The 15,015-nt window shown below is 30.5% G+C and overlaps 1 protein-coding gene across 1 annotated transcript; it reads right to left on the minus strand.

Annotated features, from left to right (window-relative positions):
• Positions 1–2,838: 2,838 nt before the first annotated feature.
• LOC109599875 (innexin inx1) lies at positions 2,839–11,198 on the minus strand. The gene is made up of 4 exons (XM_020015925.2): positions 10,610–11,198; positions 7,837–7,944; positions 6,850–7,005; positions 2,839–4,102 (listed from the first exon to the last, which is right to left on the minus strand). Exons 1-4 carry the CDS (start codon positions 10,856–10,858, stop codon positions 3,530–3,532), a joined length of 1,086 nt encoding a protein of 361 aa, XP_019871484.1. The 5' UTR covers positions 10,859–11,198; the 3' UTR covers positions 2,839–3,529.
• Positions 11,199–15,015: the final 3,817 nt, after the last annotated feature.

The following is a 15,015-nucleotide window of genomic DNA, read 5'->3' on the forward strand; positions in this document are numbered from 1 at the left end:
CGTGTTGCCAAGATATTTTAAGAAAACACACGGCGAACTCGAACGGACAAATAGCCATTTTCGAATATCGCAATAAAATGATAAACATTGTTTTTTAATGGGTTCGCTCCAGATTTCGGGTCGTAAATTTAAGTGGGCATTCATCATAACATACTTTTGTGGAACTAATCCTAGTTTCCCGTTTCGAAACTGCTAATTATTGGACGTTCAATTGCTCTGTGTTTATTAAAAATTAATTATTTGCTCAGCTATTTGGTTTTCTGACTCATCAAAGGACTTGTGACTCATAATCCAGTACAATTTGTTTATTTTCTCAAGTACAACATCCTCGTATTTATTTTAAAATTAATGTTTATGGTGGATTAAAAACCACTAAAAGCAGTTAATGTTTTAATATACTTCCAGTCTATTTTCGTGAAAGCTATTTGGAAAACCATAATGAAATATGAAAAGTTTCGTCAGTCTTATTATTTCTAACCAAGATAATTTAATTTATTATTTATTTTTGTCTGGATTTAATTAAAAAAGACAATTCCTTGATATTATTATATTTTATTTTAAGTTTCTATGTGTTTCGAATAAACAAAATTTTATCAACAACAGAACTTTAAACAAGTAATTAACAAAATTAACCCCTACATTTTTTTAGCCAGTCTGTCGGTCCTCCTTTGCTCTACGAACAGCCTCCATCCTCCTTACATATACACACATATACATACAGTAGATTTTATAATTTATTTATGTCCTACATCGTTCCTTAAAGCCAAAAATACCTAGAGGTGTTCATTTATTTATATAAATTAAACAATAAATTGTAGATAAGTTCTGGAATGGTCAAAAATAAAGTAAAATTAGAGTCGATTTATATTTAAACATATCGATCATTTCGAGGACGATTTCCAATTTTGATAGAAGAAATGCACGGGAATATGTTTTCAAAAGTGGTAGACAAATAAAAATGCTTGATGTTACATAAATCAAGAAATAAATGAAGTCAGTGTGTCGATAAATGCCATAATACGAAGAATAAAAGAAGCTGGTCTCTATGGTAGGAAATCAGCAAAGAAGCTATTCATTTCTCCAAAACAATAAAGAAGTGAAACTACTTTTTAAAGGAGAATATGTGAGCTGGACATATGAGCAATGGAAAACATTTTTGTTTTCCAATAAAAGTCGGTTCCAATTATTCAAGTCTGCTGGCATTTTATGGGTGAAAATATCAATTAGTGAAAGATTATAATCCCAAGTAGAGTAGACCTAGTGTGAAGTATGTTGGACGAGGAGTTACGGTTTGGGGATGTTTTTCAGGGTTTGGCAAGGGCCTCCTGGTTATAATGGATCGTTTCATTTGTTGTGACATTGTATGAGAATATATGCTTTCATTTGCTGAAGATAACATGAGAACACACGTCTAAGTTGGTTAAAGAAGGGTTCATCAAGTAGCACATGTAATGTGGTTTGGCCAACACAAAACCCAGACCTCAATCCAGTTGAAAACCTTTGGGATGAAATTCTGAGAATTCATGCAAAAAGACTGTCTGTCAATGAATGAACTCTACGAAGAAGGTCAAAATCAAAAAGCTACTGAAATCAATGAAAGAGATGAAGATGTTTTGAAGTTATTTAAAATAATGGATATGCTACTAGATACTAAATAAAAAAGGCTAAATATACACATGGTTATTTCATTTTATAATTGCTCTACTTTTGATCCTTGAATTTTTTTCTAATATTAATAAATTCCTAACTAAATCGAAGTAGTAAACAATTATATTGCCATTATTATCCATATAATCAAACATACGGAATAACTGACAATAATATGGATATTTAAACGTACATTTTTATCAAGACAAATGAAAATTTCTTCATATAAGTAGATTAAAAGTTGATGAACACAGTTTAATAACCAAGTATGGTTTGATTTTCCCTCCATAATCTCCGGACTTTCCCCGGTTGAATAAAAGATGTCGCCATATGTTCAGACGCTGCATCTGTAAATCTCTTGGAAACCAGTATTGATATTGTCTAGCTGAGCGTTGAAATTTTTAACATTCTTAAGAATGCAACAGGTCAACAACAGAACTACTCACGGTTAACGACCTATTCGTACAAAGCATTTCTGGATAATTGTAAAAAATTGCACAGTACCCAACAACAAACTACTATTTTAACGACTCATGTTCTCACCAAGACTTTTATTAAATTATATATATATGAAGTTTTATAATAAAAAAGTGTATAAAATTAATTGTCTGAATAATAGGAATTTTGTTTGTTACAGTTTTGTTTAATTTTATATACTTTTTCCGGGCACTTATTTCGTTTCTTTTATACTTTCAAGCTGATGTAATTGTGAAGACAGTTTTATTTTATATAATAATATTCTTTAATTTTGTTTAAAATTTAAGACATTTACATATTGAATTTTTAAAATACTAATTAATATTAGTTGATACATTAAAAAAAGTATGTTTGAAGTCAATTTTATGTTATGGACAAAAATTAAATATGAAATTAAATTAAGCATTTGTCAAGAAAATCTTTATTTAGTGAAATAATTTTAAAACGTGAATATTTTTTATTAATTTTATTCGTGTAACCAATTGGACAATACGTTTTTTTCTTTTTCGTTGCATCAACTCATTGAAATTACTTAATTGAAAGTAGCGTTAAAAGTGAATTTAACCGCATAACTATTTCAAAATGTACCTTTACACAGATATGCTCATTGTTTTTACAAAAATTGAAAGTAACTTTACAGAAAGTGAAACAATATTACAAATTACCATTAACAATGAATGTTTTTTCTCTAGGTAATAACTAAATAAAACTCAATTAGTTTTTTAAAAAATCTTTATTTAATATACAGTAAAAACTACATATTATATGTATAAAGTGCATTATAGCAAAATATACTTTCTAAAAACTCGTATAAATTTACAAATCGATATGTAAAAAGTTAATAGTACCTAACACAATAATACAGTCTGCATGTAAGGCAAATTTTTTATCAGTGGCAACTAAATTCGCCAGCAGATCACAGATTACAATGATAATAAAAATATCAGTGGAATTTCGGACTAGCCTATTGCCATGGAATGAAAACTGTTAAAAAATATATATAAATAACTCACTCTACTCAGATAATAATCGTACAAAATATATAATAAAATTAGGAGATTGTTGCAATTACATCCTAGGTAAAAAATCAGAAATAAAATGCAAATTTGTAGATTCAGTTTGTACTTCACCGTGTCGAGAATTCTTAACTACTGCAGGCGAACCAACACATTTCAGGCCCAAAACATCTACTTGTATAATTATCAAAAACTTTATATAAAAATATGTTTTCCTTCGTAACGTTTTAAAATTATTAATTACTTAATGATTTGCACCGTATCTATATCAGAACACAAAACAGTGTAAAATTTATTGCTCTCATTCACAACCCTCCAATGTGTAACAGTAACAAAATTAGTCCGTGGTCCCAAAAAGAAGCGCCGATTCGCCACTTGGTGAATCAACGTCAATGCTGATTGCTCGCATTCGTCTCAATTTTCTTGGCCAACTCGGATATGATCTCCCTGTAGATCAGGCAATCCATGTTCGTGCCCAACATCAGCAGAATCCACCAGTCGCCCAGTCCGACTTTCCTGGTCAGCGCCTCGCAAACCTCGATCGGGATGCTCTTGTTTTTGGCGTGCAAGATCTTCGGCCTCAGTTTCGGGAACAAAATGATCACTATCCTGTAGGCGACCAAGATGGTGAGCAGCGTGGCCAGAATCATAAACCAGAACCAGATGAAGATGTACGTTTTCTCGTTGACGATGTTCAGAGGCAGGATGCACAGACTGTCGTGCTTCTGGATGCTGCCGGACGGACCGTACTTGTGGAAGATGCACTTGGTGACGCGGGGGAAGATGTACACCATGGGGTCGACGCGGTCGTCCTGGGCCTCTTCGGAGAAGTGCATCACCTTCCAGCCGTACGAGAGAAACTCGCCGTCGAAGAATCTGTTCATCACGTAGAGCTGCACCAGGATGTTCACCAGACACAGGCACTCGCACGCCCAGTATCTCAAAGCGTAGAGATTGTGTTTCTGGAAAAATAATTAATATCGTTAATCGTCGTGGGTTTGTCATGCTGAATCATGGTATTGGTAATTGTGGGCTCAAGGAGCTACTCGAACCGTGGATGATTGTGGCTTAATTGGTCATTTCAGGCATGTCGTTTACATTTTATCACGGTGTTAAGGTTTTGGTAGCTTGATTTAGGCTTTTAATTTAGTTCTTCCGTAACCACATTGCCAATAATAACAATGTGTAACCTAAAAGGAATCTCCAAAAAATTTATATTTCAATTTACATACAGTATTGGAAGAAAGTAGAGGACCTTTTTTTAAAATTTAAATAATTTTTGTCCTGGTTATTATGTACAAAAAAATGAATATTGAAAATTAACTTCCCTTTATAAATTTAACGATTATATAGTAAAACAATGAAAAAAAAAAATAAAGAGTTTAATTTTACTGATGATAACATGAGCACCTTATACTATTTAAAGTTTTATTACTATATAATTCCACACTAATATATTGTCTTTTTTTTTTGTTGTTCACTATCTCCCATAAATTTTCAATGAAGTTTATATCGGGAAATTGAAATGACCATCTCGTAACATCAATTTCTTCTCTTATAAGCCACTGCTTCAAATACTTTGAAGTGTGGTTCGGGTCATTATCTTGTTGAAAATAAAGTTTTAGTGGCATATTTTTATCTGAATACGGTACCGTATTGTTCCTAAATATTTCTTTATACATAAAATTATCCATGATACCCCCTATTCAAAGGAGTGAACCCATTCCAAATCCCGAAAACAGCCCCATACCATTACCGACTTGTCACCGTGTTTAACAGTGAGATTGGTAAACTTTGGGTTAAACTTTTCATGAATAGGTCACCTTACATATAAAATCCCATCACTTCTAACCAGATTAAACTTGATTTCATCACACCAGATCGCTCGTTTCCAATCATTTAAATTCGAGTGTAAAAGAGATAGTATTGGCCCTTTGGCTGGCTTTCTCGCATGAAGACCCCCTTGTAGAAATCCATCTCTAACGGTACTTGAAGAAACATTAATTCAAAGTTGTCTCAAGTAGATCCTTTTTTTTTTGCTTGAACTGAGGAAAGGATCTTTTTTGAAGTAGGATAAAATTTGTTTATAGTGAAACCTGTTGGTTTTTCTTGGCTTCCAGTTTTATTTTTTCCTTCCTCACTGAACATCAGTTTACAAATTTGAGAAAAAATTCTGCCTCCCTTATCCCAATATATAACCGACTATTAAGTTATTAAAATTGCTGGCATCTGAACTACTGGATCAGTTTCAAAAGTATATAAATGAAAGTTGTAGAATGTTCATTTATTTTTAATTGGTGTGCTTGTTTAGCCAAATCGATCAATTAAATCTCGAGTTACACATGTTTAATGAGTCAAAATTTATCAAGAAAATCATGGTGGAATATGAATGAAAGGCAAAATAGTAATAAACTAGTGTATCAGCATTCCTTCCCTTTAGTACTACAAAATCGTGTATTCAATAAAATTATTATGGTCATAGTATATTTGTTGATACTGTACAAACACGATTACCCAATTTGGTTATAATATTTGCTATCGATATCAATGGAAACATGACCCTAACAGATATGTAATTCTTATGCCAAAACAGCGTGATACCATATCATAAATAAATTGTTCTCGTAACAAAGTACGCATTCAAATCATCATCCGCAGCAGGTCAGAAAACAAAATACGTGTGTCAAATGTTTAACTCGTGCAATTTTACAGATGCTGAATCGACAGACGAGATTACCTTTAAGGTTTCTTTTTGAAGACACAAAGGATGGAATTCTGATTGCGTCATTATTCTGACTACCTCATTGTAATAAGTTCTCAGAGTTTAATTTCGTTGCGACATGAGTAACTCGTGTGGGTTTCTTAATCATCTTTGATTCAATAATACAATCACACAAACCATCACATTTTTTTAGAGGAAATCGTGACCACTATCTATTTTTTTAAATAGTAATCGTAGGGAATACATAAAAGGTTCTAAAATTAGATCACCAATTCAACACGCAACTAATTTAAATACCACAGATCGTCATTGTTATGTCTAACAGAAGCAGATATGCAAATACGAAACCAATTCGGAATAAGAATCATTTAGTTACATTGACACATCGATTTGCATATGCGAAATAATGTCAACTAATATGGTGTCTCATTGAAACGTCACGAAATTTCAGTCTGAACCAAAAACATCTCGTCCTTCGTAATCAAATTTGATACTCGTTTAACATGTGTGAGAAAAACGTTCTCAATTGGAACATGTGTTTAATTTTGTGACAAATATAAAGGTCAGCATATTGCCGACGTACAGGAAATACAATATCCACGCCGGGAAAATAATTGCCTTATCATCAGCAATGAGCAACGAACTCAGGAATTTTGGACGTTAATTTCCTGACGTTTATTACCTCACGATAAACATAATTATTAATGTGAATTCCATCAAATCTTTGCGATTTCCTCTCGTTCTGTAAACCTTGAGAGCAAAGTTTCAAATTTAAAACGTTAAAATATATTGTTTGCGCATTATTCAATCATAGTTGACAATGCCGCAATAAAGTGCCCATTTGTGGTTGAGTGGATAATAGTATCTCCTAATGCAGGATATTACATTCACTGTGCTCTCGCCTTGATCCGAATATAAGCCAATAATAGATGTCAGAACTAAGTACACATGCCAATTAATGCTCATTATACAATAACTAACATTTACCTTATTGTGCTGGATCAAATAATCAATCAGGATCTCCTTCTTGGCGTTCTTTTCGTTCTCGTGGCAAGCACCGATGTTCAAGCCCATGACCAACATTCTCATGCGGCCGTTTTCGAAAATCTCCCACAGAAATTTCGGTACGTAACATGCTACAGCCTGAAAACATCAAAACGTCAAAAATTATTTATTTTTCAGCCACAATGTAGCAACAATGGTTAATTATATCATACATTGTTCGTTACAACCTTGAGCATAAATATTATGTGTTTTATCTCAATATCATTTTTCTGTTAACGTTAGGATGATTGTTGGAAGGAAGGTGATCAGTTAATTCCATGATACACGTATTATTTAATTTGTTATTATATAAGGAAAGTCGAATTTCAAAGAGAATAAATAAAATACATAAGTCATCTAATCATGTCAAATATTTTTTTTGTAATTTCAATTACATAAATACAAGATACTAATGTCCTTTAATCAATTATCACAGTGGAAATATTTTAGAAATGCAAAAATTACCATGGTGTATCATAATCTTGTTCTTGAAATTCTTGTTTAATTATTTGAAGGTTATCAGAGTTATTGGAGTAATTCGACAAATGTATTTTAAACATTTCGTACGCATGCAAATTCCCGATTGTTTGTTTACTTTTTTGTCACTAATGAATATGTATAAATATGCGGGTTTCCAATTATTTAACATTATCGATTACGACCATAAATTTTTACAATACCAAAATAAATATTTGATCAATTGTAATTATTTGCTTATAACAATAGGGTAATAACAAATACCACAACAAGTATTATCAGCAACTTCCGGTAAGAACAGTGATATGATACTGTTACCTTGATAACGTAAAACTCAAAACATGTTCATTCAGTGAGGAAAAACTTGCATTCACGAATCAGTATGTAAACTTGGTTCCATCTTGACATATTTATGCGTGGGTGTGACGGCATTTAATGAGAAAAATTAGTTACCTGGAAGAACAGCACGAAACAGACCCATTGGTAGTAGGTGTAGTATTTTTGGGCGTTCTTGTCGTCGAAGTCGTTGTCGATGCCGGGGTGCGGCACCTCCATGCCAACCTAAGTGAAAACATTTATTTAAAACAAACCTATAATTTAACAATGATTTAATGTTTGGGTTCTACGAAACTAAAGAGATTAAGGTGCTAATTTTGATGGTAAATTAATTTGCTGGGAACAGAATTTGCAACAGTTCAGAGAATTTGTAAAATATTCCATGGGGTACTTTCTGTTATTTAACTCTGGTGAAAATTACTTAGATAAATTAATATTTGGATTGCATCAGTGTTAATGTTTATTTGACAAGCAAATAAACATATTTTTTTAATAGTAGTCTGTCAGGACAAACGTACAACTATTCTCAACTAATCATATTTAGATTGGTTAAATTGTCGGGCTAATTGTAAGGATGTGTCTTATTTAAGACGTAATTATTATGTTCATTCTCAGTTACATGCGTTTAATAGCATCTTTAATCACGAAGTCTGTAGGAAAACAACGGAAATGAATGATTTGCAGTTGTCTTTTTTCCATTTATTGTAAATTATATATTTATGTTTTACTGAAATCCATTTGGTTTTGTAATTGTATTAATTAGTGGATAATCCTTCACTTCAAAATGAGTTTAAATATCTACCATTTAAGGATTCTTAAAACAAATTTACCTAGATTGTCTACTTAAGAGAGGCAAGTGAAAGTAGGCATTCGATAATTTACATATACTTTTTCTGTAATTATATTTTCGTTGACCATTCATAGACTGTAATTAATATTTCAAATTAAAGTTACTGATTAAAATATTATAAATTTCGAGGATAAAAATTAATAACGTCTGAGAAATCAACTTATTGCTTATTTGTTTTTATCAAAGGTAGCTTTTATTAATGCAAATATTGAAATTGATTGCTGATATCAGTATGTAAAATACATATTATATATGTGTATATAATAAATATAATAAACCAGTTGAAATACAACCAGTTAGTTTGATTTCAGGTTTGCAAATAGAATATAAAATATAAGGAGTGGTAGTAGAATAGAAATTTAAAAATGTCACATTATGATCACGAATTTAATAAATTTTAATTTTTAGTACTTGATCACAGATTTAATTTATTAGTGAATATGAAATAAAATATTTGTTTTGACGTTTATATTATGTTTTAAGATACAGATACAGATTAACCTAACTTATTCATTAAAAGTTTATAAAGAACAGAAAAAGGCATTGATTTGAAATTTTTATAGCTATTAGAACTTGGCTTGAACTACTTTTCTAATTTATTTTTAACAAAATTTAATTTCCAATTTAGCCAGAGGTGGCATTAGCTTTGTTATTTTCAATTGAACATCCTGTATATTTTTGTATATTCAAATTCTACATGTAATTACAAATAGAATGGTTATACCAAATTCTATACATAAATCTAATAGTTTGTGAGTTATTTTAAGAGATTGATAATCTGACAAAAATGTCTCTAAAACCACCAATTTTTATGGATTTTATCACGAACTTTGCAGAATAAAAATAGGTGCATTTATAAACATTTTGGAATTTAAAAATCCAAAAATATACAGGGTGTTTCATTAAAAATGTTAAAATTGATGTCACTTGCGGAGAAACCAGAAATGAAATTTAGTTCAAAATAAATTAGAAAAGTACTTGAAGTTCAAGTTATTATTGTTATCAAATGTTCATATCAGTATCTTCTGTGTCCATCATAAACTTTTCTTAAATAAATTACACGAATAAACTCTAAAAACATAAAAATTACAATATATATAAATTAAATAAAAATAGCAATGAACTACATCTCGTGTTTTACATATCAGGAATATGCAAATTGCGGTTTGAGGACGTCAAATTGACGTACATTTGTAATTCTAGCATTGATTACAACAAGTGACCAACGAGGAATTGACTAAATTTTAAAAGCATATATTTTCAGTTAAAAACTTTTCCATTTTCATTCAATTTATTGTCTCAAACATTTTAGACCGTTCTCAGTTCATCGTAACTAATTTAAGCACGTTCGAAAAGTTAAGAAGTCAAGTGCCCCTCGCGCTTCTAGAACAATCGCTCCTACGTGTCTTCGACCATGCAAGAAGAGCTCCAGCCTCCTTCGCCCCGTCTCTTTTCACGTACGGTCTCGTTCTGCCGCGAGGAATTCGGATTGTTTTGGACTCGGGCGAAACACATACATTAAAAACTAGAAACGGATCAAAATAATTACTGGTTACGGACAACGAAAAAAAAACTACGGCCTCCTCCATATCCAGTTTGTAATTACGTTTCTTTGGATGATAGCTTCGACCTCGCATTTACCTGTGTGCATAAATAACGACTGTTTTTTTTTTTGAGTGTGTGATGATGATAATAAGATCATTTTTATCTAATAATAAATTATAAATGGGCATGGCGTCATTTTTATGCAACGCTTGTTGTTAATTTTAGCTACTGGACAACCATTGTAATAAATAGTGATAATTACTAATTACACTAACACGTGTTAAAGGACCTGCATTGGGTTAGTAATGTCCAAACTCGCATTAGCATGTTACATTAATTAGGCGCATGCGCCCCACTAATTGACCGCGGATTTACTACAAGGTAAACTTTTGATCATATGTTTGCTTTTCCGTATATACAGAATAGTTATTGATAAACTATGGGTGACGGGGAAAATGGCGGGAAATGGTGAGTTAAAGAAGTATTGGTAATCACCTGTCTTCGGTACGCGTCCGGCATCGTGAAAGTGGACGAGATCCAGCAAAAGGTGTTGACGACATGCACTTGCACCCCAGATACGATGCATTGGATCGGATTGCCGACATATTGAGATGCGGTGATGATCAAACTGCAGGCCATCAACAGTGCGGTGGTGAAGAGGTTGTGCAATCTGAATATCGCACAGTCGGTCACGATGTCCTGGTACTTGAGGTACGTCCTCAGTCCTCCCAATAATTTAAACATGTTTTGGCAGTGTTATGTACGATTCACTAGTTTAAAATAACAATAATAATAGTGGTAGTAATAATAACAGTCTTGTTTGTATCACTGGAGGTGTTTGTTTCACCCCTTCGCTCGAGCAGGATCGTTCAGTTCATCACGCATAAAAGTTGCACCACCTCCTCCAGTTGTCCGGGTCACACAAATACATTTTCGCCGACAAAACTGTATCACTCTGTCTGTTTGATTTTCGTTGTTTTATGAGTCTGGGAAGTCGTACGACGGAATCGCTCTGTCGAATAACTTGCTACTGAGCGCAGTGTGCTGCCCCCTTGGATTGTCCCCCACTACACGCTCATAGAAGGCGAGCAATGTTCGACTGGTCGGTTTGGTGCAACATCTGCATGGGCCACTCCACACAATTCATTCTAATTTCTAATTTCCTTGTTTTGTGAATTGCGACCATTTCGCGACGCGGTGCCGTGGCGATTTTTTGAGTGCACCGAGCCCACCGGTGACTTGGGTGATGGGTCAGGAGATAACACCTCAACAATTCACCTATGACTCGACACTATTTTTTAATTGCTCGATATGTAACACCAATATCAATCATTTATTGGGCCTGTCAGAGTTTTAATGTTGGAACAAAGGCGTCCACAAACAACAGACAACGAATTTTACTGGCCTTTGATTAACCGGATTTTTCCGGAGACAAGTGAATGCTTTGGTTTCAATCACTACGATTGTGTTGCACAGAAAAACATACTCACTAATCATTGTAATAGCTGTGGAATATTCCACCAAAAAACATGCCTTCTAAGAATGTTATATGCTTGTTACAAAAATTATAAACATTTCAAATAAAGGTACAGCTACAATTGAAATAATTCATCTACAAAAGAATAAAATTAAGAAATTCTCTTTCTTTAAGCAGCTACCAGGATATTTTTTTGAAAAACAATATTTTTGAGGTATAAAATCAAGATTAAGCAGTGTTTAAAAAATTCAATTCAATTTTTCTAAAGATATTATTGAAGAATTTTGTCTAGATAACTTTTTGCGAATAAATTTTAAACTTAATTGGCTATCATAAAAATTAAAATATCTTATTTTTTATGTAACTTTTGAGATATTCTCCTAAAAAACATCTGATAAAGATAAAGTATTAATTATTCTAAAGCTGTTATTGAAGCAGTTTTTTAATAAATAATGTGTAAATTTATTTGACCCTCATAAGAAAATTAAAAATTTCATTTTTTGTGTAGTTCTTGGGATGTTCTCTTGAAAAACAATTTTATCTGAGGAATAAAGTCAAGGTTTGTCTGACACTCATAAACATTTTATCTGCATCTCATAAAGGTTACAAAAATTTCAAACATTTTAAATTTTATAAAGCTACTATAAAACTTCCTTGTTTTGAAGAATAAAATTTAAATTTACTTAACTGTCATTAAAATTAAAAAATACTCTTTCTTTAAACAGCAGCCAGGATACTTTTTTGAAAAACAATTTTTTTGAGGTATAAAATCAAGATTAAGCAGTGTTTCACAATTTTCAATTTTTCTAAAGATATTTTTGAAGAATTTTGTCTAAAAATTAAAAGATCTTTTATGTATTTTTTTTCTGAGGAGTAAAATAAAGGTTTATCCGCCCTTCAATAACTATTTTAAGACTAAAAAATTTATAGTTTCTTAATAAATAAAGTCTAAATTTATTGGGTTCTCATAAAAAATATAAAAATTTCATATTTTTTTGTAATTTTTGAGATATTCTCTTGAAAAACAAATTTTTCTGAGGAATAAAATCAATGTTTGTCTTGACACTCGTAAACATTTTATCTGCATCCAATAAAAGTTACAAAATTTTCAAACATTTCTAATTCTGTAAAGCTACTTTTGAAATATTTCATCTATAAAACACAAATTTACTTAACTATCATTAAAATTAAGTTTATTTCTTTAAAGGATATTTTTTTGGTATAAAATCAAGGTTTAGCAGTGTTACACAAATAAATTTTTCTGCTTCTCATAAATGTTTCAATTTTCTAAAACCACTATTGAACTATTTCATCTAAAAACCAGGTTTGTTGATGAATAAAATTTAAATAAAATTGGCTGACATAAAAATTAAAAAATCTTATTTTTATGTAGTTTTTGGGATATTCTTTTGAGAAAATATTTTTCGAAAAACAATTTTTTTGGGCTATAAAGTCAAGGTTTAGCAGTGTTACACAAACAAATTGTTCTGCTTCTCTCATAAGTGATTAAAATCTATATAAAATTGGTTGACATAAAAATTAAAAAATATCATTTTTGGGTAGTTTTTTGGATATTCTCTTGAAAAACTATTTTTTATGAGGAATAAAATCAAAGTTCGTCTATTTATCATAAATATTTTATATGTTTTTCATAAACATTACAAAAAATTTAATTTTTTTGAAGTTAATATTGAAGTATTTCATCTAAAAATGTTGATTTTTTGAAAAATAAGATCAAAAATTTAATTGGCTGTTCCACAAATTAATTGCTCACAAACACTTTATTTGCTTCTCAAAATTTTCAATACTACAGAAGTATATCGTCTAAAAACCGTTTTTTTTTAATAATAAAACTGAATTTAACTGACAATCACAAGAATTAAAATTTCTCATTTTTGGGTTATTCATTGTATAAACAATTAAAATTAAGGTTTTTATGTATTCCACAATATTTAGAAAAACTTTTGTAATGTAATTAATTTCTATAGAACTTTTAGAATATTCTATTTAAAAATATTTCTAGAAAATGATCTAGATATTATATATATATTCTATTCTTTTAAAAAACTATTTTTTATGAGGAATAAAATCAAGGTTTGTTTGTCTGTTTCTCATAAATAGGTTATCTGCTTGTCATAAAGGTTACAAAAAAATTGATTTTTCTAAAGCTAATATTGAAGTATTTAATATCTAAAAAATTTGTTTTTTTTTGAAAAATAAAATCAAAAATTTAATTGTCTGTCCCACAAATTAAAAAACTTTTTTATCTATCTTTTGGGATACTTTCTAGAAAAACACAAACACTTTATTTGCTTCTCAAAATTTTCAATTTTCTAAAGATACTACTGAAGTATATCGTCTAAAAAGCAGTTTTCTTGAAGAATAAAATCTGAATTTAATTGGCAATCACAAGAATTAAAAACTTCATTTTTGGGTTACTCATTGGATAAACAATTAAAACTAAGGTTTATATGTATTCCACAATATTTAGAAAAACTTTTGTAATGTAATTAGTTTCTATAGGACTTTTAGAATATTCTATTTAAAAATATTTCTAGAAAATGATCTAGATATTCCTGTAATAAATTTGTCTATTTTTCTACATTGCCTTGAAATATTTTATTTGAATAATATATTTTTTGAATATATATTATATATATATATATATATATATATATATATATATATATATATATATATATATATATATATATTTATTATTGAAATATTCTGTCTAAAATTATTTTAAGAGGAATAATATCTATATTTACTTGGCAGTCATTATAATATTTATCAATTTTTCAATATTAACTTTTTAAAATATTTTAAATAAATAAATATATATTTATAAGAAAAAAGATCTAGGTTTTACCTGTCTGTTGTAAACATAAAATATAGGTACAACTCTTAATTTCTATTTTGCATTGTCAGTAATATAATGACAATAACCCAATAAAAGTGAAGGTGAAATTATATAAACTGTCTATAAACTGCATACACAATATTTATTTTATATTTATTTAACATTTCAAACGGATTTACCTAATCGACAAATTACATACACATTTGTACTTTCCAGTAAATTACTTACTCAGCGTTCTGTTATTACCCCAAAACTATTTTAAAATCGAAATACATCAGAGCTTCCCCCACGATTGGAAACCCAATTAACATTGCAACAAATTACGACCACGTAAAAGTCGCTGCTTTCAAGGTGAATACCCTACTTAAACAATTTTTATTTTTTTGGCGCGTTCCCCATGACTTGTCTGGACAGTGATCTATGTAAAACGAATCTGTCGACCCAATTTCGCAATAATTTATTGCGTAATTGTCTGCAATGTCCGATTGCCAGTATCGGTATTGTAAATTATCGAAGAACCGTTACATCTGATAGAGAGAAACGAAAGGTTCCAATGGAGGC

Source organism: Aethina tumida, chromosome 3 (genome assembly GCF_024364675.1).
Source record: "Aethina tumida isolate Nest 87 chromosome 3, icAetTumi1.1, whole genome shotgun sequence".
Classification (NCBI taxonomy): domain Eukaryota; kingdom Metazoa; phylum Arthropoda; class Insecta; order Coleoptera; family Nitidulidae; genus Aethina; species Aethina tumida.

Excerpts from the sequence above, each read along its gene's own strand:
- LOC109599875 (XM_020015925.2), bottom strand. The coding sequence starts at position 10,858 with ATGTTTAAATTATTGGGAGGACTGAGGACGTACCTCAAGTACCAGGAC. Across the intron at positions 7,945-10,609 it reads CGGACGCGTACCGAAGACAG|GTTGGCATGGAGGTGCCGCA; the intron begins GTGATTACCAAT and ends GTTTTCACTTAG. Across the intron at positions 4,103-6,849 it reads ATTTGATCCAGCACAATAAG|AAACACAATCTCTACGCTTT; the intron begins GTAAATGTTAGT and ends TTATTTTTCCAG.